Here is a 26,783-nt window from a genome sequence, read left to right on the forward strand (position 1 = left end):
AGGCTGAACACAACAGACTGGCTTGACTTGCAGTTGTATTATGATATTGTTGTAGTGAATTATTACTTATGAAAAGAGTTTTGTCAACACTGGGAGTATGCCTGGATAAAATGGGACAATTGTGGACATTTCTTTCCCTCGTCGGACGTGATTTTTAAAGGTGGGACGCCGTTATGAACTAAGTACTCTGGGAAGCTCTGATAGCAGCTAACCACAGCCAGCTGCAGTGATGTTAGCCTAAACAAGCTTACGAGCTAAGTAGATGCAAGCATTGCCACTTGCACTGACATTCGTGGTTAAATGTATTTACACTCTGTATGCCAAGTATCCTTGTTAGTACTTTTGGTCAAGTCAGACGAACACTGACTTGGCTAATAGTGGAGTTTTAAGTTAGCCAGTTAGCGAGGTTCATCTAGGAAACACAATAGCTACTTTAGCTAACGTCAAAGCTACTGGGATAATCTCTAGTTAACCAGGTTGTTTGATTCGCTATTTAAGAGCATCACTACGCGTTAGTAGTAAAAAAGTACCACTTGCATTAGATGAGTTAGCTATATAACTGTCAACATGTTTCTTTCAAGTGACAAAGCAAACTTGACAAACTTGGCATCCTACTATAGCTTAGCTTTAGCTGCAGTTAGCATCAATCGGAGGAGCTCTTTACAGGAACTGACTTTTACAAATGAAATAAAGCCTCTCCCACAAAGGGAACGGTTCGATAGGATTGTAACAGCATGTCGCTGTCTATCTGGTGTTTGTTAGCTAACGTTAGACCAACTTATAGCGCGGCTGTGTGCCACGGCATCCTGCCTTTAGCATGCTAACTTAGGTGTCTCAGCCAGGCTAATGTAAAACCGTGGGATGGGTTTGTTTTGCCCTTGCTCATTGCTCCCATCTCCGTGTTGAAATCACCAACAGCTTTGTGTTCACAGTGTAAATACCCAGGACGGCCAGGCTTATGTTTTGTAAGACGCCATTTGTTTACTGGTCAATACAAATGTCCAGTGATGACTAACACCCATTTAAGCAGTCAAAGACAAAACGTCAACATTCACACTACAACATTATATCATTATTGAGTGGCTCCAGGTTCGTCCAAATAGCGGTCTGTCCCTAACCAGCGGCATTATCTATTAATAATAACAATGATTATCTAGTATACTATAAAAATATGATGTAACATGTTAAATATTAAATGATTCTATAAAGTAACTGGATGTATGAATAGTGTACTCCCTCCCTGTCATAAACCCACTGTACAGATTTACACTGTAATGCTTTAAGTGGCTGTACTATATATTCAGACTGTAGGCTGTCTGTTCATAGGGCTGTGTTGCCCACATTGAAAATCTATGGAGCCAAAGTCTTCATCAGGCTTTGCTACTTGGTTTAAGCAACAAATGAACTATATGCTTTTGACTTCTAGATGTGCTGTTTACCACCAAATTGATATTTATTGCTTTGCTTGATTGTAGATTGGAATTAAATCAGGTTATGCTTGAACAGAGTTCAAAATCAAAAGTGAAAGTGTTTCACCTGATCTTTCAAAGGTGGGATGAAAAGACAGTTGTCTGTTTAATGAAAAAGAGAGCTTTAGTGAAAAGTTTGGATCCTCAGTCCTTTCTCGCCTCCACACAGCTGGCCAATCATGATGTACAGTGGACGTGAATGTCAGATTTTGAGTTTGGAAAATAACAGTAATGGTGCTTCCTTAAACATTAAATCAAAGCCATCATTCCATGAACGACAGGTCCCCAGTACATAAACAGAAGTTGTGCCCTATTATAAGTGACTGAGCTTCAGAATCATTTAGAATTATAAATGTTGAAACATTTATTTTTTAAAACAAATTTACTTCTCTCAAGCTTAATTCACCATTTTCAGCCTGCTTCATATAATAACTGTTGTCTCACTTTAAACAGGTGCCGGCACCTTTCGTGCCTTGGGGCTGAAAGATAAAGCAAGAAAAGGAGATGGAAAAGATGACTGCGCTCCACTTGTCATCAGCCACAACTTTAACACTCTCAGAGACTGAAAGGAAGTGAAAAGAATCATCTGACATACGGGCAAGAGAGTGAGACAAAGAGAAAACATCCAACACCATAAGCCACACTTAATAAACCAGAGGAAATGGCTTTCTTGGACAATCCAGCCATTATTCTGGCCCACATCAGACAGTCTCATGTGACCAGTGATGATACAGGAATGTGTGAGATGGTACTAATAGACCAGGATGTGGATCTGGAGAAGTGCCAGCTGGCTCTGGTGCCCGGCAGCAGCTGTGGGTCAACAGGGTCGGGTTCCCTGAGCGAGGGGGGCAGCAGCTTGACAGACAATCATGCCTGTGACCTCTCCCAGTCCATGGACATCACCTCCAGCTGGGACTTTGGCATCCGTCGGCGCTCCAACACAGGTAGGCTCATCTCAAGGCTCTGGCTAATTAGCAGGGCAGGCTTTCTGTCAGGCACACCTCCTTCTTGTCATTATGGTGGGGGCAGTCAGAAAGCCTGGTCTGCTGTTGTTTGGAGGTGGTGTGTGTGTCTAATCTGGGCCAGTGGTTTAGTGAGGCAATTGTGTGCTGTTGAAGGTTGCTACTGCACAAGTGGAAAGCATGGGGTTACATTGCAGTTTGTTGTGTAAATTTTAGAACTGCTAGGAGGTGAGTAGCACAGTTCACATTGGCGATGATTAATGTCCCCTTTATTTGCCAGTATACTTTCTAAATCAAGCAGTCACCGTCAGATTGTTCTTTTTATTGTACCATCAAGCAGACAGGTGACTCTTCGTAGAACTTAGAATATGTCAGCAGCTATGGAAAAGGAGTGGGACTATTTCTTTTGGGCATTTGTGCCTTTATTTGACAGTTTGGCAGTAGAAATAGACAGGAAAGTTGGGAATGATATGCAAGAAAGTTCCCAAACTGAAATCCAACCAAGACTTTGTGATAACATGGTATATGCCTTACACCACAAGACCATTGGGATGCCTCGGTACTCTGTGCGCTAAGATCCAGTGCATACTCCATGCAAAGTATATCTACACTAACCAGTCCGCCCAGGTTCACAAGATGACAATGATTTAACTAAAACTACTGATTATCACAGCTTGGGATTAATTTTCCTTGCGCCGACCATCAGTTATGTTATCATTAATCAATTGTGATAATATTGCACTCACCAAAGCAAACTGAAGTTTTTCTTTAACTAGTTTGCTAGATCCTGCACTTTTTTCAAATACATTGCACTCCGCACTCTGCCTTGCCTGAAGAAAACAAACACTGGTACTACACCAAAAAGCCAAAAAAGCGCCACCTGTTTATGAGAGAGGCGACCGTCTAAACCAACGTCTCATAATTATTATGATACCTAAATGAGATGAGTTAGGACCAGTCTGATTCAACTCAGCAGGAGATTGATTGACGGAACAAGTCGTACATTTACCACTCTCTGATTAATCAGAGCAGCATTTTGCATTGACAGGGAAAAAAGAAAACCTTCTGAATTGAGGTCATCAGTCAGTCAGTCAGGTGCTAATGTTAGACAAAAAAAATCCACAGACCTATACTGCAGGTCAGACATGAGACTGAAGTTTGAATCACTAGCTGGACAATGTAAATGCATTAAGAGTGGCCAAACAAAAAAACGTTTGGATAAGAACTTTTATTAAAATTAATTTGCTTGTCCTGAAGCTGTGTGTGTGTGTGTGTGTGTGTGTGTGTGTGTGTGTGTGTGCAGTTTTAATTTGGTCTGCCCTGTACTGTAAATTTAATCTGCAGCAGCCCCAAGCTTTTATTTTATTTCTGCTTGTCTTTCATTTGGTTTTGCTTGTGACAGCTGGTCTTATCAGTTATTCTCTGATGATGTTCAGCGCTTGTCACTTTTATTTATTTTTAGTTTTGCTGTTTTTGATGTTAGTGTGGCCATAGCACTGTCATCTGTCTAGGCTGGCAATTCTACACCAGAGGAAAGAGATGCAGTGATTTTTTTTTCCAACACTGAAAAGTGGCTCTCAGCAGAGTCAGCCAGGTTAAATAGAATGTTTGACAACCATGTGTTTGAGCCCTGAATGGATCGATGAGTCCGTTTTCTCCAGTTCAGAGACGCAACACATTTTGTATGAAAGAGAGCAAATACAAGTCCTTTGGTTTAGGGATGTCAGTTTTGGTTAATTTTGCTTCTTCGATAGCCAAGCAGTTTTTAACTGGTAACTAACCAGTTAATTTTGAGCTGAGGAGCACACTTTACTGTGTGTCCCAGTCAGATGTGTCCTGTGTTTATGGACCCTAGTCTCCTATGTATTTGTGTCCGAGTGGCTTAGTGAGGATAACAATTTTTGACGTTGCTGCAGCATGAACAAGTGCGCTGCTCTGCTGCTAAATGGGCTGCAATGTGATCTCTGTGCGATTACGCACTGTCAGTGTAAGTGTTTGTTTTTGCCACTGACAGGCTCTGATTGTTATTCTGATACTTCTTAAAGAAATAGACCTTTTTGTAATAGAGTAAGATCCTTTTTGTCCAGAAACAGCCACAATACCGCTCTTGCCAAAGCTGCCAGACTCCATTTACAGAAACAGTCATTTTATCATCTGAAAACACACATCATTCAAACTGGACAGAAACAAAATAAAATTTGCCACAACCGCCTTGACTGGTCTTCACACCGTTCAACACGGGTTTGGTCAAAATTGATACTTAATTCACCAAATTGACAGAGGTGCAAGAGAGATGGCCGACATCACTAAAGCAATGGGGGAAAACAGCACGTAGATATTTTCACATCTTGATTGGGACAGGACATAATTACCAGACAGACTTAAATATGTCAGTCTTAAACAGATTTTCCTGGTAAAACCAATAATTGCCAGATAACGGAAACCCTGTTCTTTGTCAGCGTTGATGAAGTGACAGGTAGTTGTGATGTGAAGTTTTAGTTTGTGAGAGCTGTCCAGCAGTCAGTGGTCAGAGCTAGCTTCTCTGGTATCGCTAGCTTGACTTTGGGCTCATTCTTCTCTTCTTTTAAGTGTTTTTCAATGCATTTATTCACAGTAGCCCTCGATGGCGTAATGTACTCGGCCTTGAGGTAGCAAACTCAATCAGTCAGCAATCATGCCACTGGTACACACTGGCACACCACCTGTGTGATGGCCTTGACTGGAGTGAATCACACTGTGTGTGTGCATGCAAATTAACCTACAGACCAACATCCATAACTGGTCAAAAATATTTTCTGTCTTTAACCACTTGATGATTATACATTGTCATCCCCACTTTGGCTGTGATTTATTTACTGAGAAAATATCCATTACCTCATCGACAAATTAATGCGGCAGTCTCTTTTCTTTTTCCCTGATGTCTGAATTTAGTCTTGGTCACATTTTGTTAGCCTCTTAAATCTCAAGGTTTGGTGTCCTAATCAACATCAAATCATCAAATCAGTCATCAAATGAGAGTACTGTGTTTATGTTGGGATGTGGGTGTGTAATTGGATGTGTTATAAAAATTGTATATAGTGAGTTTGAATCAAATGAAAAGAGTGTGAATCTATTTTAAGATACATTCTGGTGTTTTATTTGAAAGGCAAATGTGGTTTTGGTGATAGAGGGAGTCCAAAGGTAGACACCATGTCTCCTTTTGGCTCCCTTGACTTTTGTACTAAGTTTGGTGGAGTGCTGGTCGTGGTTCTGGGTTGTGGCTAGAAAGCTGCAATCCTCCGAGACTTTCAGACCTGAGATTGAGTACTGACCTGTGGTGGCTGTCTCACCAGGACTCCAACCAGACAGCCGCGAGAAACCTGGGGCAGCTGGTAAGATAAGAGGGATGAGCAAAAAAACATTTTACCAAAGTATGCAACTTCTATTTGATGTTAGCTCTGCTTTGTGTGTGCACTGCACATATTTGTGTGTTACTGTATAGGGTGTGTCATGTCAGTGAAAGTATCACATGGAAGAGAGTCAGCGTGTTTTCTTGAAAACAAAGTTCTTTTCTTCTTGCATTGCTGTGACAGGCCCAATGAAAGATACCCATTTGAACCAGTAGTTCAATGGTGTGGTTTATGTAATGATGATTTTTTTCTGTTTCACCACTTTTTTAGCGATTTGTTTGCTTGTGACTGAAACTTAAAAGTTGCTCTTTCTTTGCAGCCCAAAGACTTGAAAGGTTAAGGAAAGAACGACAGAACCAAATCAAGTGTAAAAACATTCAGTGGAAAGAGAGGACATCCTCCCAATCAGGTAATATTTCCTACATTTTTAAAATACATATTCAACTAATCAAAATTGTTACTAATTTTTTTTAGGAAAACCCTTCGTTTAGCTTTTCACTTATTACTGTTTGTCAGTGTACTGTTTATTCTGCTGAGCAATCTGAATGTTTAGATTATTTTCTTTGACACATGCTAAAATATTATATGAAACATCACAAAATCACAATTAGACCACTGAATCAGTACCTAAGGCCAGTAGCGTAATTGAAAATAACCAAGTGCTTGCATGTTGTTTATGGTGTCTGTCCAGTGGAGGATCTGGGGTCCCTGTTTGAAAAACGGGACTTTAAAGACCGGCCACGGACAACAGGTACAAAATCCACTCTTTCACTGCGGCTGGAGCAGTGTCCCCAGCAGCTCAACAACCCCTTCAATGAATACTCCAAATTTGATGGCAAGGTGAGTTATTCCACATTTTGTTCTTGTTAATTTGTATCTCCCAGTATCTTCTTTTAAAGAAACCACTTAAAAATAATTGTGTCATACTGTAGCAAAGAAAAAATGCCCATAATATTACATTTTTTCCTAAATAATAATCAAGATAAATGTTGATCATGATGATGATTATATTTTAGTGTAACTGTTGTGCCTTGGCTCTACGTTTGCCATTTGAGCAACTGGATCAAAAATAAAAGGAAGCTGTTGGAATGTACCAAAATATACACCTAAAACTGCTGCTCCACTGCTCTCCAGGGGTCTAAACTTTCTGCCTGTTCCCTCTGTTTGTTTCTATATTTGTATTATTTCATTTTATTTTCTTTATATGTATGTGTGTGTGTGTGTGCGCGTGCATGTGTGTGTAGATAGATAGATAGACTGTATGTATATACATATACAGCTCTGGAAAAAATTTGACCACTACAAAGACCACTACAAAATTCTCCGTTTTCTCTGATTTTACTATTTATAGGTATGTGTTTGATTAAAAATAACATTTTTGTTTTATTCTATAGACTACTGACAACATTTCTCCCAAATTCCAATTAAAATATTGTCATTTAGAGCATTTATTTGCAGAAAATGAAATGGTCAAAATAACAAAAAGATGTAGTGTTTTCAGACCTCAAATACTGCAAAGAAAACAAGTTCATATTCATTTTAAACAACACAATACTAATGTTTAAACTCTAAACTTGATTCAGAAATCAGTATTTGGTGGAATAACCCAATAACCTTTCATGCATCTTGTCATGCTCTCCACCAGTCTTTCACATTGCTGTCGGGTGACTTAATGCTGCTCCTGATGCAAAAATTCATCCATCCATCTTCCTCTTGATCACATCTTGAGGTTTTTAATAGTGTTCAGGTCTGGGGATTGGGCTGGCCATGACAGGGTCTTGATCTGGTGGTCCTTCATCCACACCTTGATTGACGTAGCTGTGTGGCATGGAGCATCGTCCTGCTGGAAAAAACAGTTCTCAGCGTTGGGGGACATTGTCAGAGCAGTTTTCTTCCAGGATAACCTTGTATGTGGCTTGATTCATGCATCCTTCGCAAAGACAGATCTGGCCGATTGCCCTTGCTGAAGCACTCCCAGATTGTCACCGATCCTCCACCAAATTTCTCAGTGGGTGCGAGACACTGTGGCTTGTAGGCCTCTCCAGGTCTCTGTTTAACCATTAGAAGACCAGGGGTTGGGCAAAGCTGAAAATTGGACTCATCAGAGAGGATGGCCTTACTCCAGTCCTCTGTGGTGCAATCCTTATGGTCTTTTGCAAACCTCAGCCTGGCTCTTATTTGCTTGTCATTGATGAAGGGCTTTTTTCTAGCTGTGCACGACTTGAGGACTGCCCCTAGGAGCCTGTTTCAAACTGTTCTCTTCTTGCACTTCACCCCAGCTGCCATGTGCCATTCTTTTTGTAGGTCACTTGATGTCATCGTATAGAGTGACATTCGAATCAGTTGACAGTCATCCCAGTCAGTGGAGAGTAGTTTTCGCCCTCTGCGGGTCTGTAGCTCTGTTGTCCCCAATGTTTGCTGCTTGACCTTGTTGTTATGAACCGCCGTCTTAGAAATTTTAAGGATGGGCGCAACCTGACGCTCACTCTGTATCCCTCTGCCAGTAAAGCCAGAATTGAACCCTTCTTTTTCTCACTCAAAACTTTTCTTTTCAGCTCTTTTGACATGGTCAATTGTTATGTTTTGATTCCAGGATAGTCTTGATATACTTTTCCTTGTTAAATAAGGTTTGGTTCAGGTAAAGACCTAATCAGTACCTCATTAAGTAGAGTGAGGTGTGCTTGTGTTGGATTTCAACAGACACCGGAATGAAAGCGCTGTCATACATGTAGAGATGCTGATTTCAGAAAAATAGCAGTGGTCTCTGAAGTTTTTTCCAGAGCTGTATATGTGCATGTATGGATATGTGCATGTCTCTTGCATCATCAATAAAAAATGGAACCAAACAGAGCAGTCCAGCAGAAAATGAGTGCTGTATGACTGGCGATTTGAGGAAGCTCTCCGTCAGAGTAAATACTTAAGTTTTAGTTTGTTAAACTGTCACTTTTTATCCCTGTACTGTCTGTAATAAGGGGTTTTGTGTGCATGATGTTCTCACTGTCTTTTCATCTTTCAGGGCCACATTGGCACGACAGCTACAAAAAAGATAGACGTCTACCTCTCAATGCAGATTGCTCAGGAGAAAGTACATCCAATGACAGTGGTGACCATCGCCAACGCCCGCGTCCACGACCTCATCGGGCTCATCTGTTGGCAGTACACAAGTGAGGGACGAGAACCCAAACTCAAGTAAGTACAACAGATAGCATCACCAGTTTTACTGAATGCCTATTTCTGTGTAACAAACTCTGTCACTCCACAGTGAGAATGTGAACGCCTACTGCCTCCACATTGCTGAGGATGATGGCGAGGTCGACACTGACTTCCCTCCACTGGACTCTAATGAGCCAATCCATAAGTTTGGTTTCAGCACTCTGGCCTTGGTGGAGAAATACTCCTCACCTGGCCTTGCTTCCAGACAGTCGCTGTTTGTCAGAATGTAAGTATGCTTGTAATTATCAGTAGGCCTGAATATGTGAATGTTGTCTCTATCCTGATTTGTTTCAGGCATGTGGTAACATAACAGAGCATCATGCTGCACACCATCTGCACTGTTGTGTAAGTGGGGTTTGTACTGTATGTACAAGGAGTGCAAAGATTAATAGATATTAGAGCTGAACCAAATTATATTGTACAAGTTCTGAATATTGTGTGGTGTTTCCAAACATATATGGAATATGTGTAATTTATTTGTCATTAGGAAGTTCATATATTTTTTCTTATTTCTAGAAAGTAGTGAACAAATCAATCAATCAATCAAACTTTATTTATATAGCACTTTTCATCCATGCAACACAAAGTGCTTCACAAGATAAAAGAATACAACAACAGAGAGAATAAAAGCATAATATGACAGACAATATCCCACTTCCAGATATACACACATGCACTCACACAAACACTCACAAAACCCACACATTAAATACACACACACACACACAGTGCTGAGACATGGCAGGGCACTGAGGAACCATGTGAGGAAACACCTATGGGAGCCATCCACACTGGGAAGCGCCACAGCCTGCGGCCGCCGGGAGCGCCGCCACAGAGACCACCCAGACGCCGATGGACAGGGGCAGACTCCGCACTTAATGCAGAGCCACCCAAGTCCCTCGGGCCCAGGAGGCCTCCAAGGCAACGGCCCCCGTGGGCAGACCGGGCATACACCCCAGTGTGGAGGCCCCCCATGAGGAAACACTGAAGCTAAAAAAAATAGAAAGAAATAGAAGAAATAGCTAGAAAAAATAAATAAATAGATAAATAACCAAATAAATTAAAGATAAAAGCAGGTATAATGCACAAAAATGAAAAGCTTTAAGAAAGTTAAAAATGTAAAGGTAAAATAGACAAATAAATAACTAATAAATAAAAGTAATACGATTTTAAGATGTAATACTGATAAAGTGCATAACTAAGAACAAGTCATAAGAAATATAAGAAGTAAAAATAACATAATAGAAGAATTAAAAGCTTGAAAGAGATCAGTTAAAAGCCAAACCAAAAAGGTGAGTCTTGAGCCTCCTTTTAAAAACATCAACTACAAAAATGTAGTTTTCGGCTCTTTTTGCTAAAAGAAAAGAAGTTTTGTAGAAAAATATGTTAGTGTTTCTCTCAACACTGTGTCAAATAAGTATTATATAAGTATATAAGTAATAAGTATATGCTGTGAATCTCAGTTATTGAGTAGTATTAAACAAAGATACCCAGTCCTAGCGCTTGGTCATCTTATCCTGCCGCCTTCATTTCAAGTGAGCAAACATTTTCATATCATATTGTGGATTGTGTATATAGATACATATAAATCAGACTTCAGACAGGGTGCAGTTCAGGTCAGTTCTCTCTTTGTTGAGTTTTTGATATTTACCAGAATGTCATGTGCTGCTGTGCTCCTGGTGCTCTCATCTGGTACTTACATACATTGTTTTTATTTCCATATGAAACTGAAACATTTTATTAGACCTGGGGCCAGATGTATGACACAATGTAGGTTCACAATTAAAGGTAGTGTGTGTGTACACACAAAGACAGAAGTATGAGTGCATACACATGACCTATTTACAGTGCAAATACAAAGAATGATCAAATTTATCACTGATATTAAGTTTATAAATGCACCTCTGAGTGACATGTTACAGTGTAGGCTGCTAAAATAACAACACGATCAGTGAATTGGCAAACAACCTAGAGCCTGGAGCACAGTCAGTGGCTTTCCAAGGCCATAAAGGAGGTCAAGCTAGAAATACTGTATGTCTGTAGTTATTGCTGTAGCTGCAGAGATCTGTTCTGTTTTTTTCTAGCATCTTATTTTTGGGGGGCTCAAAATGCCGTCACTAAAAGGGTGAAATGTTTGTCTAGTCTGGGTACCACCAATCAAAAAGCATGGTGTAATGCATGGTAGTCGTTTTGTCACTTTAATGTGCATTTCCTACATTCATAGCAAACAATGTTATTTCCAACTACATTGTATAGTAACAAAACGTAGCAGTGTCTTTATATATCTTTCATATCATAGAATTATAATATTATAGTGACTGTTGAGTCCAGAGGCTCTTAAGATAACAGGAAAGAAGTCTGCAGTAGTCAAAGCTAAACAGAGTAGATGGAAAACTCACATAACACACACATCAGGATCACACTGGCAGTATGTGCCAGCACAAACGAGAGGTTCCATTACTGCCAGTTTACTGCTGTAAAGCTACTGACCCACATGTCTCTTCAATCAGAACTGAAGAAGCCATCAAGATGAACATTGTCTTCACTTGTACTGCTCCTGGTCCAGTACAGTGTTGTTTACCGATTTTGTTTGTCTGGATGATTGAGATAAATCTACACAGGCGTCATTAACTTTTTCCACCTTTTCCCTTGTAGAAATGCTGCTCATGGTTTCTCTCTAATCCCTGTGGACAGCCTGAAGGTAACCATGAAGGAAATTCTTCAGAAAGCACTCAAGAAGAGGAAAGGCTCACAGAAAGGCTCAGGTAATCACCCTCTCCCTTTAATGTAGCCATGGAAGCTAATGACTGACCAGATAGGTGTGTCATCCTCTTCTTTATCAATGAGTCAGTTCATTTCGTCCTCGTGTGTTTGTCTTTGTCATCCTGGACATTGGCATTGGGGCGACTGTGGCTTAGGCGGTAGAGCGGTCGTCCACTTATCAAAAAGTTGGTGGTTTGATCCCTGGCCTCAGCAACCTACATGTTTAAGTATCCTTGGGCAACATACTGAACCACTAGTTGTGTCGTAATGAGCAGGTGGCTTAGCTACCATGTGTGAATAGGTAAAGCGCTTTGAATAGTTGGCAGACTAGAAATATATACTGTGCATATAAATACAGTCCATTTACCATTTACATTGGGTCTGTGCGTTTAGGTGCACACTTGTACACTATAGTTTATTTAGTTTGAATTGACACCTAAGTCTGTGAGACATAAAATGTTGCATTTGCCATCAAAATACTGTCTCTACCTCTGTCTCTCATTGTCTGAGAGCAGACTCCAGCTGCTGTTTACTTTCTAAAGGAGGATCCATATTTGAATATGGTGATGAGGTTGTTGTCCACTGTCTGTTGCAAACTGCCCAGATGATAACCTAATCCATCGAACCCTCCCACCCTCTGCACACACACACACACACACACACACACACACACACACACACACCTGGATGTGTGTACTTCCTTGCACACAAACAGTCAGAAGAGGGCGATTGTCTCATTTACATTTAGACGAGTATTGATCATTTACTGTATTTACTGTAAAGAATTAGTTTCTTCCTGTTCTCTCTCACATACATACATTTTCTTTTCACAAGGACCATCCAAGGTCCATCCACAGGTCCTATAGTGTTGCTGTGTTTCAATAATGATTTCTGTCTTCTCATTGGCGTTATAGTCACAGGATTAACTTACTGAATGTGATCAGCAGCCCTGAATGTCACTACACCTGGTTATTGATATGATAATTGTATTGTTCATTTTACTTTCCATTACGTACCAGATGTCCTACCTGACCCCCAAGGAGAAATCCAGATGTTACTGAAAGAAACTCCTAAACCAGGGATTTTCAAAGTCACACCTCAAGCTGATTTGTATATGTTCTGTACTGCTTCAGACCAGAGCTTTTCAAACTGTTTCAAGCTGCTCCTCTAACTGCTGAGCATGTTGATAAGTGGGCCAAATCAGTGAGTCAGACTACAATAACTTTGTGTTGTTTTTAGAACACCGGCATGCACTAGTCCCTTTCAACCCCCACAGTGTTTTTGCCTCAGCTCTCCTGCTTCCCTCTTGGGGTTTAAAGAAGCCATATTGTGCTCATTTTCAGGTTCATACATTTATTTTACATTTCTACCAGAATGCGTTAATGTTAAAGAATCGCAAAGATTTTCTCATGCTGTCCATTACTGTAGTCGCTATTCTCTCTGTCTGAGCTCTCTGTTTTAGCTCCAGTCTTCTTTCAGGCCCTGCATGCTTTAGCAGGCATCAGATCCACAGTGGCCTCAGCCTCACGGCACAGTGGACCACTAACGTTATGGCTTTGTAACAGTCTGTGCTTGGTCTGAGCCAGACTAGCTGCTGGGTTCCACAATGTTGCAAAGCAAGCAAATTAATTCCTACAAACTGACCCCTTCCTTTAACCTAGTCATATCATTTTCTACTGTATTACCCTCACAGGTGCTTTGTATAATCCAGTTGGTTTGTATTGTTTGAATAGCATGTATTTCAGTGTATAAGAGTTATGACTGCAGGAAAATATTGATCAAAAAGAAAAAGAAAACAAAATTCAGTTACCAGACACTTGAAGTCTTTGGAACAAACTTGAAGAACATCTCCAGAGTTTACATTGACTGTAACATCTCTTTCCTGAAGAGCGCTTGTCACAGACTGCTGTTTTCTCTCTGTCTCACTCTTTAAATGCCTTCCCAATCAGGTGGTGAACTGAGGATATTTGAAACATTTGGATATATCAGAGCATAATTCTGAAATTGAAGATGCAGTAGTGCTAGTTTAGTGTCAGACCCAGGCAGAAACAGGGATGAAAGGAGCAGACATGGCTGACTGGAAGAGGCTGTGAAATATGATGTGCTGGAAGGCTGCAGTGGAATATAAAACGATGTGGCCTGTGCCAGTAGATAAGGGGGTATTGAATGGTGCTTGTGCACATTATCAGGCAAACTGTGGTGACATTTGGATAGGAAGGTGATGGCTGGGGCTCAGATGATTGGCTGTGTTTGAACTGCAAATGAGGTGCCAGAACTCAGGGGAAGTGAGTGTAAATGCCTGATGTTTGCACAGAATATTTTCTTTACTAAACCTCTCCTGGATACTGTACCGTGAATAAACGGAATGAATACTGTGACCTCTTTTACGTTGTCACATCGTTTCCCTGCTGTCATTTGATTAGTTGCTATTATAATGATGTTGGTTGTAGCTACTTTAAGACATGTTAGTTTAATTGATATATTTTTCAACAGAAATCTAGTCAGTTTTACTTTGAGGTCGACTTTTATCTGACTGATTGGTTTGAACCCTGGGGGGACCTCAATAACAAGCAGCTGCATCAATTTATTTCAGTCTGTTTGTGTGGAAACAAGGTAAAGTTTTGATGATGCTTAGTAGCCAGAGGGCAGAGGTAACCCACAGACGGAGTGGAACGAGTCCAGACCCTTTCACTTTGCACTCATTTGATCAAAGTTCAATTTGTAAGACATATTAGAATGATTTCTATGATCATCAGAGAATAAAATGTATAATAAACATTGAAGGGCACAGCAATCTTCAACAAAATGCTTGCTGTATCTTTGAACAGAGTTGAACAGTGACTACAAAGTTACACACACGACACAGAGTTGTTGCAGAGATATCAGGGAGGCAGTGTGATCCAGCCAGGCGGAGGTTATGACAGCACCCTGCTTATGAGTGTGGCTTTTTGGAAACTGGCATGAACACTTTTGCCTTCAGACAGGGTTAGACAACATATCGGACAGGCTAGTTGGTTTAAAGCATCCTGGACTCCCAGCTTCCAAGTGTTGGTGGATAATATGATAGAGATGGGACTGTTGCTGAAATTGACACGATAACATGAAAACTAGAAATTTGGGGCCGAAAAAGAGGACTCCATGTTAAAAAGGGTTAAAAAACATCAGTTAATTTATCCAGTATGTGTGCTTGTTACATATTCACATGGCTATGCATTGTGTTTAATCCATCTGTTCAGTTTAAAGCTTAACAGACACACAAAGTAATTGGAGCATGGTGATGTCACTAAAAAGAAGTCAGACGGGTCAACAATCATGAGCAGTCAGATGCTGGTGGGTGTTCAAAACAGCTGAATGTCTCCTCTCGCACGCCCAAGATAAACCTTGTGCAAAACTATAGCCTACATGACTTGCTGCAATAAGGATTCCGTGTTCTAAGCAGGATAATGTATAGTGAGCTGGTTCAGATGGAGAAATAAACCCTGACAGGATGACATAGAAGCCTGACGCTCACTATACATTATCCCTTACTTAACAGTGGGCTTCCACCGGAGGAGCTGGAAGTCGCGGTGGTGGAAATCGTATTCAAGATTCAAGATTGCCTTTACTGTCATTACGAACATTACTCTTTTTTTTTTTATTTTCATGTAACGCCTCTTGTCAAATTTAGTTGCAAGTCCAGTATTATTGGCACCATCAATGAATCTGATATCTCATGCCACGCATGCACGGTGCAAGCTTAGTGCAGTGTTTGAGGTCATTTGGCCCCGACTATGATCTTCTCTACTCCATAATTTTCCATAAGAGCTCGGCATAAGCTCTTATGTGATGGGCCGATGGCCAAAAACTGAACTGAAAGTAAGTTGTAATAAAAGAGAATTATCCCTTAAGATGGAGCTCTGCAGCATCAACAAGAACGAGAGTTGTCCTCCACCCACCTCTAAAACTTTGAACCAGAAAAGCTAAGGTTTCTTACTGTCGTCTGGCTCCATAACTCTTCTGCAGGGCCCATGTATCGTCTGGAGAAGCAGACAGAGCCGAACGTTGCAGTAGACGTGGACTCGACGCTGGAGAGCCAGAGCACCCTGGAGTTTTGTCTAGTCAGAGAAAACAGTAAGTAATCCAAGTACATCACCGGGGTTTCACTTCCACCACAACTGCTGTATCTTCTCAATGAATGACTCCACAGCTGGTTATGCTCCACCAGCCTCACTTCACCTCGTGTGTCCAAAGTTACTGTAGATGACACACAACCACCCCCCTTCCTGTGTTCAGTTTGACTCATGGGGTACCACACCTTTGACATTTGTGAATGCAGCTCAAGAACAATTAGGCGTGTGTGTTTGTTTGATGCAAGAGGTCTCTCCGCTAATGTAAACACAGCAGAATCATTGTCACATAAAGATTAAACTGCTTAGAGGACTGAATTGAGATTGTGACCATATTTTGATCAATTTCGCAGTTATAGATTATGGTGGTGGTTAAAATAATCACTTCAGATTGTTTGTAGATTGTGCTTTTGCTTAGTTTTTGTTTAATTGGTTTTCCTTCTGTCTCCAGGCTCCAGGGGAGAGGAGAGCTCAGAGGAAGACCCTCCTATTGACATCACCACAGTTCAAGACATGTTGAGCAGTCACCATTATAAGTCCTTCAAGATCAGTATGATCCACAAGCTGCGCTTCACCACAGATGTCCAGCTAGGTACATACTGCTTACTCTACAGACTGTAAAACATTTCTTCATTTTCTCCAGGTCCAAAAGTAAAAAAAGTTTTTGAAGGAAGCATTTTGCGTAGTAGATTACATGCAATTCACAATGATATTGTTGACAAATGTACCACTCGAAATTCATGGTTATTCTTTAACAATGCCTCCCTGATTCCTGACACAAAAAGACAAAGGTAGCCCCTCATTTTTCAGCTCACTTTTCAGTATTTGTGGCTGACTCATTTGCAAAAGGGTCCTAAATATGCACCTGATGGCTAGATACATGATATCATGCTAACTCAGCACCATGTATTGATGCTAAAAGACTGAGGCTATGCTAACAGTTCCCAGGCAAAAAGTCAGCATCCTGCCCAGCTGTTTATCCATTTACAGCAGAAAACATGTACTTCATGGTAGAGTTAGCCCTAGTGTTAGAGTGCAGTATTTCAGGGAAATTGTATGACAATTACTGTTTAAAGTGAGCATTCTCAGCTGCTTACTAAAGAAAAATACTCTTGGGCAAGCATCATTTTCAAACAATAGGTTTCATTTTCACAAGGAAGAGCTTTGAGGATGAGTATTAATCGGTGAATTTGGCAAACCTGTCTTTGGTAAACTTCCCCCAGTCAACACAGAGCAGGACAGAACCGCAGATATTAGCAACTCTGATTTTGTGTCTGGGACTGCCTACGACACAGTGGGTGTTCCAGTCCTTTTGAGAAGCTTTTTCCAATATACATGTAACTTCACAAAATAGTTAGCTAATGATATGCTAACTGTTGGCCTTAGAAGTCTTAAGTCGCTATTGTTGCTTGCAAGTTAGCCAGGAATGCTAGCATCAGCAGCATATGTTTGATCAGACTAATTAATGTTCATCATCATTCAGTTTTCATCATCACCCAGACTTCCATGTGGATGAACAGTCCAGCCCAGGCTTCTGCGTTTGGTTCTGTTGTCCCTTCCTCTGCCACCTTAGTAAAGATAATGGAAGTGCACTCAACAGAAATGTGTAGTCTATAATCAGATTCAAAAACAGAGTGATGTTCTATAATGTAAACACACAGCTGTCACCACCAGTGGCTTTGATGGAGCTTGAGGTGTCCCCATTCTGTCAAGTTCCCATTTTTCAGGGACCTTCACATGCTGTTTATTACCATTTAAAACAACAAAACAGGAAACTAAACAGTGACTATCAAATGCAATTAGACTTTTCAAAGAATTTCCAAGTGCATGTCAGCTCCACAAAGAAGTAGCATCAGCAGGGTGCACACATATTTAGCTATAAATTGCTTTATTGTCTTCCTGTAAAAGAATACAATGCAAAATAAAAACAGTCAACAAGAGTCTACAGCCATGCCAGGTAAACAACGTTGTAATTCATCAACAAAAAGACAACTACACTACTATAACTACAACAGACGCAGAGACGGCAAAGCCTTGTGTTGTAGGTTGCTATGGCAACACACAATCATGGCCCGTGGTGTAAACATAACAGAGGAATCTCACAGTTATAAACTGTATATTAGACCGCTTTGAGCCCTCAACAACCAGAACTAAAAGCAGAGCAGCTTCAGAAACCAAATGAAAGCTTTGTTTGTGCTGAACACTGATGGATTATCATTAACATTACACAGATCCCCTCAACAACCCCAAAAATGTTCCACATTTCAATCTGTGTGTGCAGGAAAGAGAAAGAGGCAAGTTAACGATGCAACAAGCTGCTGAAGGCTACATGTGTGCGCCTACAATAACACTGAAACAAGCTGCCATTTCACTATTACTTATGAAAAAACTCTGGAGCTGCGAAACCTCCACCTGAACTAAACAGTTTACAGCTTAGTTTGTTTCATATACACATCTGCTTGCAATTCATGCTACACACAAGTCTTCTTTTCCTATGTCACTTGGAATAGACTTGAGAAAGTTTCATGGTGAAAAATCTACCAAATGTACGTTTCATCAATAGTGCTTCACTGTCCAACACTTCACAGACAGGGAGACATCACCTCCTGTCAACTCGAATCAGACTCATGACTGTCAATTACGCCTCAAAGGAGAAGCCCCATGAAGCAGTGTTGACCTTTTAGTCCCTGTGATGAAACAAGCTTAACACCCATCGCCTGAGTCAGGAAATAAAGACAGTAGTATTATTTTGGTTACAAAAAACAGGATGGATGGATGATTTCTAAGAATGCAGCAGTTAAGTCTGTCCTTCATAAAATTTAAGGTCCAGGTGCTCTTTTCTGTTGTCCAACAACAAGTGGGTGATCATGTGAACTGACATACAACTTTTTCTGCAGGCATTTCAGGAGAGAAAGTGGAGATCGATCCTGTCACCAATCAGAAGGCCAGTACTAAGTTCTGGATTCGGCAGAAACCCATCTCTATTGACTCGGACCACCTCTGTGCCTGTGACCTTGTGGAGGAGAGAAGCCCCAGTGAGTGGACCAGGGAAACAGGAGCTTATTTTTCACTTTGTACTTTATATTCACAGCAGAAGCCTGACTTAGTCCCTTTTCTTCCTCAATTTGTTGATAAAATAAGATAAAAAAAACATGTCATGTCTCTACTTAACATTTTTAACACACAGGTTCAAATTCTAGAGCTGTATATTTTGATGCTTTAATTGGTGACTATCAGTCCAAATATGTTGTTAAGCACTGTGAGCCATGTCACTGGTCCTCCCCTGGCCCAGATAGTCAATGCCATCCCTCATAAATGCAAAGGATTTCTCTCCTCCTATAAGAAATTGCATTTCTCCAGTTGCCCCCTGTGCAGTTTCCCTCTGCTCATTTAATCTGTTTTCTCCATCTATATTAACTGGTTTGGTAATGAAAATGAAACCCTCAACCTACCCTTTAGATATTCTCCCTGTTAAATATCTGAAGGAGGTTTTTTACACAGTGTCTCCCTCTATTCTGCAAATTGTAAACTGCTCTCTGTCGACAGGTTCCCCTTCCTGAATCCTTTAAAGCTGTTCCTGTGCAACCGCTTTGCAAAAGGCTGTCTCTTGACTCCTCTGATCCTCTTACCAATTTTAGGCCTATTTCTAAGCTCCCATTTTTAGCTAAGGTTTTAGAAAAGGTTGTAGCAGATCAACAGTACCTTTGAGAAATCCCTGTCCAGTTTTAGAAAAAATCATAGTAATGAAACTGCACTTGTTAAGGTCTTGAATGACTTATTGCTCTCAGCAGATGCAGACCATAAATCCACCCTTGTTCTCTTGGATCCAAGCACAGCATTTGATACCACTGACAGTGTTATCTTCCTGGAGTGTCTTGAAAGCTGGGAGGGTATCAGTGGTGCTGTTCTGCAGTGGTTGAGGTCCTACCTAAAAACAGCTGTTTCAGTCTGGGCATTGCTGATACCAGGTCAGCTGCAACAAGTGTTCACTGTGGTGCCCCAAGGTTTCCCCAAGGTCCAGTCCTCTGTTCCATTTAAAGGCTTCCTCTTGGCCACCTTATCCAGAGACATAATATCAGTGTACACTTTTATGCAAATGATATTCAGATCTATCTAAGCTGTGATCCTGTAAACATCTATCAGAACCCTGTCAAACAGCATTCATTCCCTGCAGCTAAATGCTGATCTGACAGAGATGATGATCATACGTCAAATACCAAGCACTCAAACATCTGGAAACACTTATCACGCCTTCATAACCAGTTGATCAGACTACTGTAATTCCTTACTTTCTGCCATCAACAAAAATTACTTTTCTACCTCCAGCTCATCCAAAACTCTGCTGCCAGGATTTTGACTTGCAATAGGAAACATAATCACATAACACTGATCTGGCTCTCTGTGGCTTTTAGAATTAATTTCAGGACATTGATTGAAATACAGTTTCTCAGCCATCAACTGTCGTTGATGAACGCCTTGCGATATGATTGAAAGCTCCAGTACAGCCAAAGGAAAACACTTTTGGGTATCTGCTCATAGTGAGTTCGCTTCAATATTCAGTTGGAGCTATATGAATTTGTGTGTCTTGCAAGAAAACAAGACAAGAAAAAGTAAAGGTGGACAAAAAAAGTAAAGAAAGGAAGGATCAGAATTAATCTGACTTGTTTTAGTTGATGCCAACCCTTTAAAGTATGTGCAGATTGGCCCAAAATCCGGTCCTTTGGATCAGCTTGGGTCACCTTTAGTCGACAGGCTCTGACTGAGGTAACTGGATTACATTTTATCATGGTAAAGCTGACAGAGCCAATGAAGTCATGAATACATTCATATACTGTGAACGTTCACTTACTGTTACTGTCATGTCATGACAGTCTTTTTCTTATAATAGGCCTTCCTCTCACATGATAAAGCCAAATCAAATTGACAGTTTATTTAATCTTATTAACAAATGTCTGTTCCATGAAGAATCAGATTGCTTTTTGTCAGTTAGATCGTCAGATCTAACACTCCCCTAGTTTACATCTCAGATCACACAAAGACATGACAGAAGATCTGCACACAGGGAGAGAGGGGGTGATTGGTGTGATCAGTGCATCATTTCTGTCCCATCAAACATGGTTTTCCTCTGTGTCTTACAGGTCATGCAATATTTAAGCTCACTTATCTCAGCAACCATGACTACAAGCCTCTCTACTTTGAGTCCGATGCTGCTACTGTCAATGAAATAGTGCTAAAGGTGAGTTCTGGCTGTTTCTCTTTTGTAAGGACAAGGTTTAAACAGTTTTTTCAAATTTTTTGTCTCAATAAAATCAAATTAAGAGTATCATTAAAGTACTGGATCAATAAGCACTATTGGTATTAATCTATGCATAGAGATATTTTTTGTAGGGCGCATTGAGCTGGACTTTTGTGTCCAATTTCAAGTCAATCAGACTTACAGTATGAGGGTTGTGCATTTTTGGGCCTTAGTAACAGTGCCACCATCTGGCCGATTGGGCTTATATTTGTTAGGAAACACATGCACATCATTTGTTGTCCATGATAAAGGCCTGTGAATGTCAGACATAAAGCTGCACGTGTCAAAGGACGTTTTTCCCCTGTTTCTTTTCAGGTGAACTACATCCTGGAGTCCCGGGCCAGCACCTCTCGGGCGGATTACTTTGCCCAGAAGCAGCGGAAACTGAGCCGCCGGACCAGCTTCAGTTTCCAGAAAGAGAAGAAGACCGGCCAGTAGACGGCGTGAAGCTGCTCAGCCACCTGTCTGTCTGCATGTATGTGCACAGACAGATGCAGAAACAAGGCCTGACAGTCTCATACACAGACACAGCAGGCTAAACAGAAGCGGAGGCTCACAGGAGAGTCAAGTCAGAGGAGACGAGAGTGACGGGCTGGAAACGGACTGGGAAGACGTGTCAGTAGTTGGAAGCCTCCATGAGCGAAGAGAGTCCACAAGCAAAAACAAACCTGTTATTCTTTCTGCAGGACAAAGGAAAAGACTTCCAGGACAGAGACTTGGCTGCCAAGTCACCATCTATTCTTGTTCATTCACTGCCTCTGAATTTAAGCTTCATCCCTCAGGATGGATTTGTATAGCTTCAACAAGTTGGTTATGTCCAACCAACCAACCGACAAACAAATCAAAGCTACATGCTAAATCTTTGCTTCCTCCATCTTTAAGAGATTTAACACAACACCATGAAAAGAAATCTTCACATTTTTAATGTACTGTACATAAACATTTTACATTCAGGAAATTAAATAATGATGATATAGAAATGAAATAGCTCAGTCTGGATTTTTAAAAACACATCAGTGCCCTTCTGCCTTGAATCCAGATAGCAAATCCTTAACATTATCTACACTCAGCTGCCAACTTATTAGGTACACCTAGTTAAAACTAATGCCGTCTTACCCAACGGTCCTCTGACAAACCCTGCCTTCATTAAGGTCATAATGATCACAACATCATGACCTTCATGAAGGTAGGCCTTAGGAATCTAGTCTGCATTAGCTTTAGCTAGGTTTACCAGTACAAAAAAATGGCAAGTGAGTGTAACAGTGTTGATGCAGGGTGATTTGGAAGGGTGTGATTATGGCACATTTTTAGGATTTTAAACTGCTTCATATGAAACCTTTGAAGAGACATTAGCAGTGAAGAGAAATGGTCAGTTTTGTCTAAGTGGATTAACCAACACACAGCACACAGGGAGGTTACTCAGAAGACGTTTGAATGCCTTGGCTTTACGCCGTCTTTATCTTTTCTCGTTCAGCAGTGAACCTGACAGTGACTGTAGAAAACATGGCTGTATCGTCTGCGTCATCACTCACTGGAATTGTGGTTCACAGCTTACCACTATTTTGAAGGTAGAAAACTCGCATTGAGTTATTGCGGTGGAGCTGAGGTCTGTCGACCGAGACAAGTCACCTCAGTCAAGCCAACACCCACCAACATAAGTCTCTTAAAGCCTTAAAGGTACCCTGTGGAGTCGTACCACTAGCAGTGCTACAAAGTGATGTTTAGATGACGAAGCAGTTGACACAATACAGATTCCTGCTGACAGTTCAGACTATTCCACTGACAAATACTGCCAGCAATTCAACATGTCGTAAACCAGCAATAGATTTATTCTGCTCTGATTGGCTAGTCACCACCAGCTGGCATGCGACAAGGTAGTATTAGTAGTAGTATTTCCTGAGTGATGTTTTATTTTTCAAGTCCTACTTGCTTGTTTAAGTTATATCACAGAGAATTGGCTGAATAGAATTGAGGCAGTCTCATGTCACTGGGTGGCAGAGGCAGCTTATTTCCCAAGATTCAGCTCACAATCAGTGACATCTTGTCACATTCATTAAGTTGGTATGTGTTAACTGGATCGATCCAATGCATAGTGATGAAAAAACAGGGTACCTTTAAAGTATAGTTTTAGATATATAATCAAATCCATCTTAAATCTACCACTATCTTCACCATCATTCCCTCCGTCCATACTGCTGTGAAGTGATCTCCCCTGCAGTGACTACATTGTAAAAGTGGGGGAGAAAATCCACAGTCCTGTGCAGATGAAGCCTCTATGAGGTCCAGCTGACTACTGATATGCCACATGTGAGCCTGGTTCTGTGTATACTACACTGAGATATGTTCACATGTACAGCTGATGCATACGGCCAGTCCACACAGTCAGGATACAGCTAAATGACGGGATACGTGTCCTTTGAGCTTTAGCCAAATTAACTGGGTATCTTGTCCTGGAAGTTTGGAAACTTTGGAAATGACTAATGCTGGGTTCTGACAGTCACTTCCATTTTGTTTGAGGGATTTCTGGATTCAGGGAGCTCTGCGGCCAACAAATCCCCTATCAAATCTTTCATTCACTTTCTCCCTTAGACCATACCTCTAGCCTCTTTTTGACCTTACTGGCATCTGCAAAGAGAAAACTGCCAACATGTACAAACACATGCTAACTCACACAGCTGTTAACAAGACTGACCAACTGAGCTGAAGGCAACCCGCCTTGACTTAAACGTTCCAAAGTGTGGATATACTCAACCAAAGTCAACCAAACAACTGCCAAATGCAATATTTGCAGCAAGTCGCTTGCTTGAATATTTATCCAGCGTCCATCCTGTTAAAGTAAGAACTTGAGAAGGACGAGTGCTCCTCCTCAGCCGAAGTAGAGGGTGACTTTCCACTTTTCAGGTAACCGCAGTACATTGTGTTTGCAGAAGAATAATATTTCTGCCGTGTTGTTTTCCCTTCTGCACCCGTGAGACGTCTTCATTCTCAACCAAACAAAGTAACCACAAACATTTGATCAGGGATTTAAAGGATTTGGTTTCAGAGCTAGATTCAGGTTGGCTAGAACTTTGCTGCAGCTTAACTTTAGACTGCATTCTCTGCAGAATGAGGACTGTGGATTTTGTCCCTCGTCTCTTACAGCACAGTTGTAAGTACGGAGAGGAGACATAGTTTCCTTTCTACATGGTTTTTCTTCAGTGTTCGCTCATAGTGGTTGCTGCATTTTTGTAAACCAAACCGATCAAAGCAACACCGGTTTCTTTCCAACGAGCAGATTATTGATTGTTCACCTGTTTCACTGCTTGACACGCTGTGCCAATGTGTACGTTTCTCTGCTGCTTAGGCTAATGGAAGTGGCCTAATGTTACTTGAATTTGAACTACATCTCCCCATGTATCAACACACAGCAGGTGAAGAACAAAGCAAACAAACAGAAGTGACTGAGCGAGGGTTAAACTGACCCTCTAAAACTGCTCCATGGTGAATGTTTGGCACAGTACTGCCATGATTCTGTACACATAATAGCTTTACAAACATACAGAGAGGCATTATTCAATGGAAGTGCAGTGTCATCATCAACAATTCAGATGAGCTTTCTTTCAATTCTGACTTTCACATCGCCTAATTATGACTCAGCATTTTGCAACGGTCTTATCTGTAAAAAGAGAAACTTTGGGAACACTTGATGTCAAAGTTCCAGTTAGTCCCCATGTCCCAGGAAGTGAATTTTAATTTCAGTTTGTGCGGATGGTTTTTGTGTAAGAAGTACAGCATGTCATATGGTTTTGAGAATGAAACTTAAAAATGAAGTAACAAAATAAAAAAAAATGAAAATCTCAACTCATGGTACACTTATTCGCTTTTTCCAGGGCTTTCAACCAACACTTTGACAAGTGGTCGTGTCTTTGAAAATGTTGTTTGATTATGCACAATCTTATTCATGAATCATCTGATGAAGACCGTGAGATGCGGTTGAAAGCTTAGGAAAATGTAAGTGGACAGTATATATGATATAAACCTAAAAAATGAAAAGCACTCTGTACTGTCTCAGAACATTGTTTCTGTTGTGCATATAATTAGCACAGTTCTGTCCAGGAACCACCTTCAGTAATCATTATGGAATCACAGGATCCTTAAAACCAAGTTTTTTTCCTAGTAATCTACTGAGTCATTTCACAATAATTGCAAGATGTCATAATTAGGATGTATGAAATTCCTAATTATGTGGAAATGTTGAAAACAATGTGCTTCTGTATATTTCTATGTCAGATGTATAGCCCTTATTTTGGCTTGTATACAGTCTCACAGGCAGGCAGAAATGTAATTGTTTTGTCTTTTGTTAAGCAGCCAAAAGCTTAACTGGACGCTGGTTTGCACATACACCTCATGATCAGCGTAACTGTGTTTCGGGCTGTCCTGCTGCCTGTGGCTAAAAGCTTCAGTGTGCTTCAGAGTTCATACGACATGTTGTCTTACCACGTCTTAAGACAAAGTGTTTCTACCTGTTAAGAATGTCCACGCTGTAAAGCGGGGGGAAAGCCTGCTGCCATAGCCTCCTCCTGGCTGCATCCTGCTGCCTCTCTGATCCAACAACTGTTTCTGAATCCAAATGTGCCCCCTCCAGGCTTACAGACTGAATCTGCACAGGCTTTTGTCATGCGTACCTTGTCGTGTTCACCGTTTTCATTGCAAGGGTGCTGGACCAAGAGAGGATAACTTGCGCTTTGAGATGGCACCTCAAGTGATTCCATGGCGACAAACTCAAATTGCTGACCCTGTAAATCCTTTCAGAGAATTTCTCTTAACAGTACTGATAATGGCACATGGACATATGCATATATGCACATACTCTTTATATGGTCAGTATACACAGTTAACATTGCTGATATTATTTTCACATGATACCTGCGAGACCAGCCTTTGCTCATCTTTGCAGAGTCTGACAGACTAATCCAGATTCTTCAGTTTCTATGAGCATCATCAAGCTTCACTACATCAAGCAACAAACGAGTCTTGACACTTTGTGAGAAGTATACTAACACCTTAAGGCATACACTATATACAGAAACTGCCATGTTCTGGGCTGAGATCCAGCCTTGAACACCTCCAGTACAGTATGTCATACTTTTACCCAGTTTTCCACTGTCAACTGACAAATAAAGAAGACTTGCCAAAACATCAGTTTAGAAAGCATGTTGAAGAATAGTGCACAGATGCTTCATAAAATCAGTATTGCGCACTGGAGTGAGGGGATGAGGGGGTTTTAAAACGCAGGGTTGGCTTTAAGAAATCATTTTGTTGTCTTTGAGTAGACACAGGTATATCAAAATCAAGTTAAAATCATCAGTGAAAACAACAGAAATTGCAACTTAAATCCTGGTCATCGGTTTTTAAAAATGATTTATCATATTTCTACCAATGTTGTGCTATTTATTAAATATAGTTATATTCAGCATTATCATTTAATGGAATGTAACTCTGTCACTGCTGTCTATTTTGGACGAATATATATATATATATATATACTACCACATGACATATGCACATAAATCTAATATTTAGTTTTGTTTCCAACACTGGCTTCA

At 40.7% G+C, this 26,783-nt stretch overlaps 1 protein-coding gene across 2 annotated transcripts; it reads left to right on the forward strand.

The window, feature by feature from the left end:
- mapkap1 (MAPK associated protein 1) lies at positions 1 to 25,001 on the forward strand. Of its 2 annotated transcripts, XM_041960631.1 has the most exons (13): positions 1 to 160; positions 1,923 to 2,413; positions 5,764 to 5,802; positions 6,140 to 6,229; positions 6,512 to 6,660; positions 8,837 to 9,009; positions 9,083 to 9,259; positions 11,689 to 11,798; positions 15,799 to 15,906; positions 16,354 to 16,494; positions 18,800 to 18,937; positions 21,041 to 21,138; positions 21,514 to 25,001. In XM_041960631.1, the coding sequence occupies exons 2-13, from the start codon at positions 2,131 to 2,133 to the stop codon at positions 21,634 to 21,636; spliced, it is 1,629 nt and encodes a 542-aa protein (XP_041816565.1). In that variant the 5' UTR covers positions 1 to 160; positions 1,923 to 2,130; the 3' UTR covers positions 21,637 to 25,001. The 2 variants fall into 2 exon arrangements, with proteins under 2 accessions (XP_041816565.1, XP_041816566.1); XM_041960632.1 differs by lacking the exon at positions 5,764 to 5,802.
- Positions 25,002 to 26,783: the final 1,782 nt, after the last annotated feature.

The sequence above is a fragment of the Chelmon rostratus genome, chromosome 19 (genome assembly GCF_017976325.1).
Source record: "Chelmon rostratus isolate fCheRos1 chromosome 19, fCheRos1.pri, whole genome shotgun sequence".
NCBI classification, from domain to species: domain Eukaryota; kingdom Metazoa; phylum Chordata; class Actinopteri; order Chaetodontiformes; family Chaetodontidae; genus Chelmon; species Chelmon rostratus.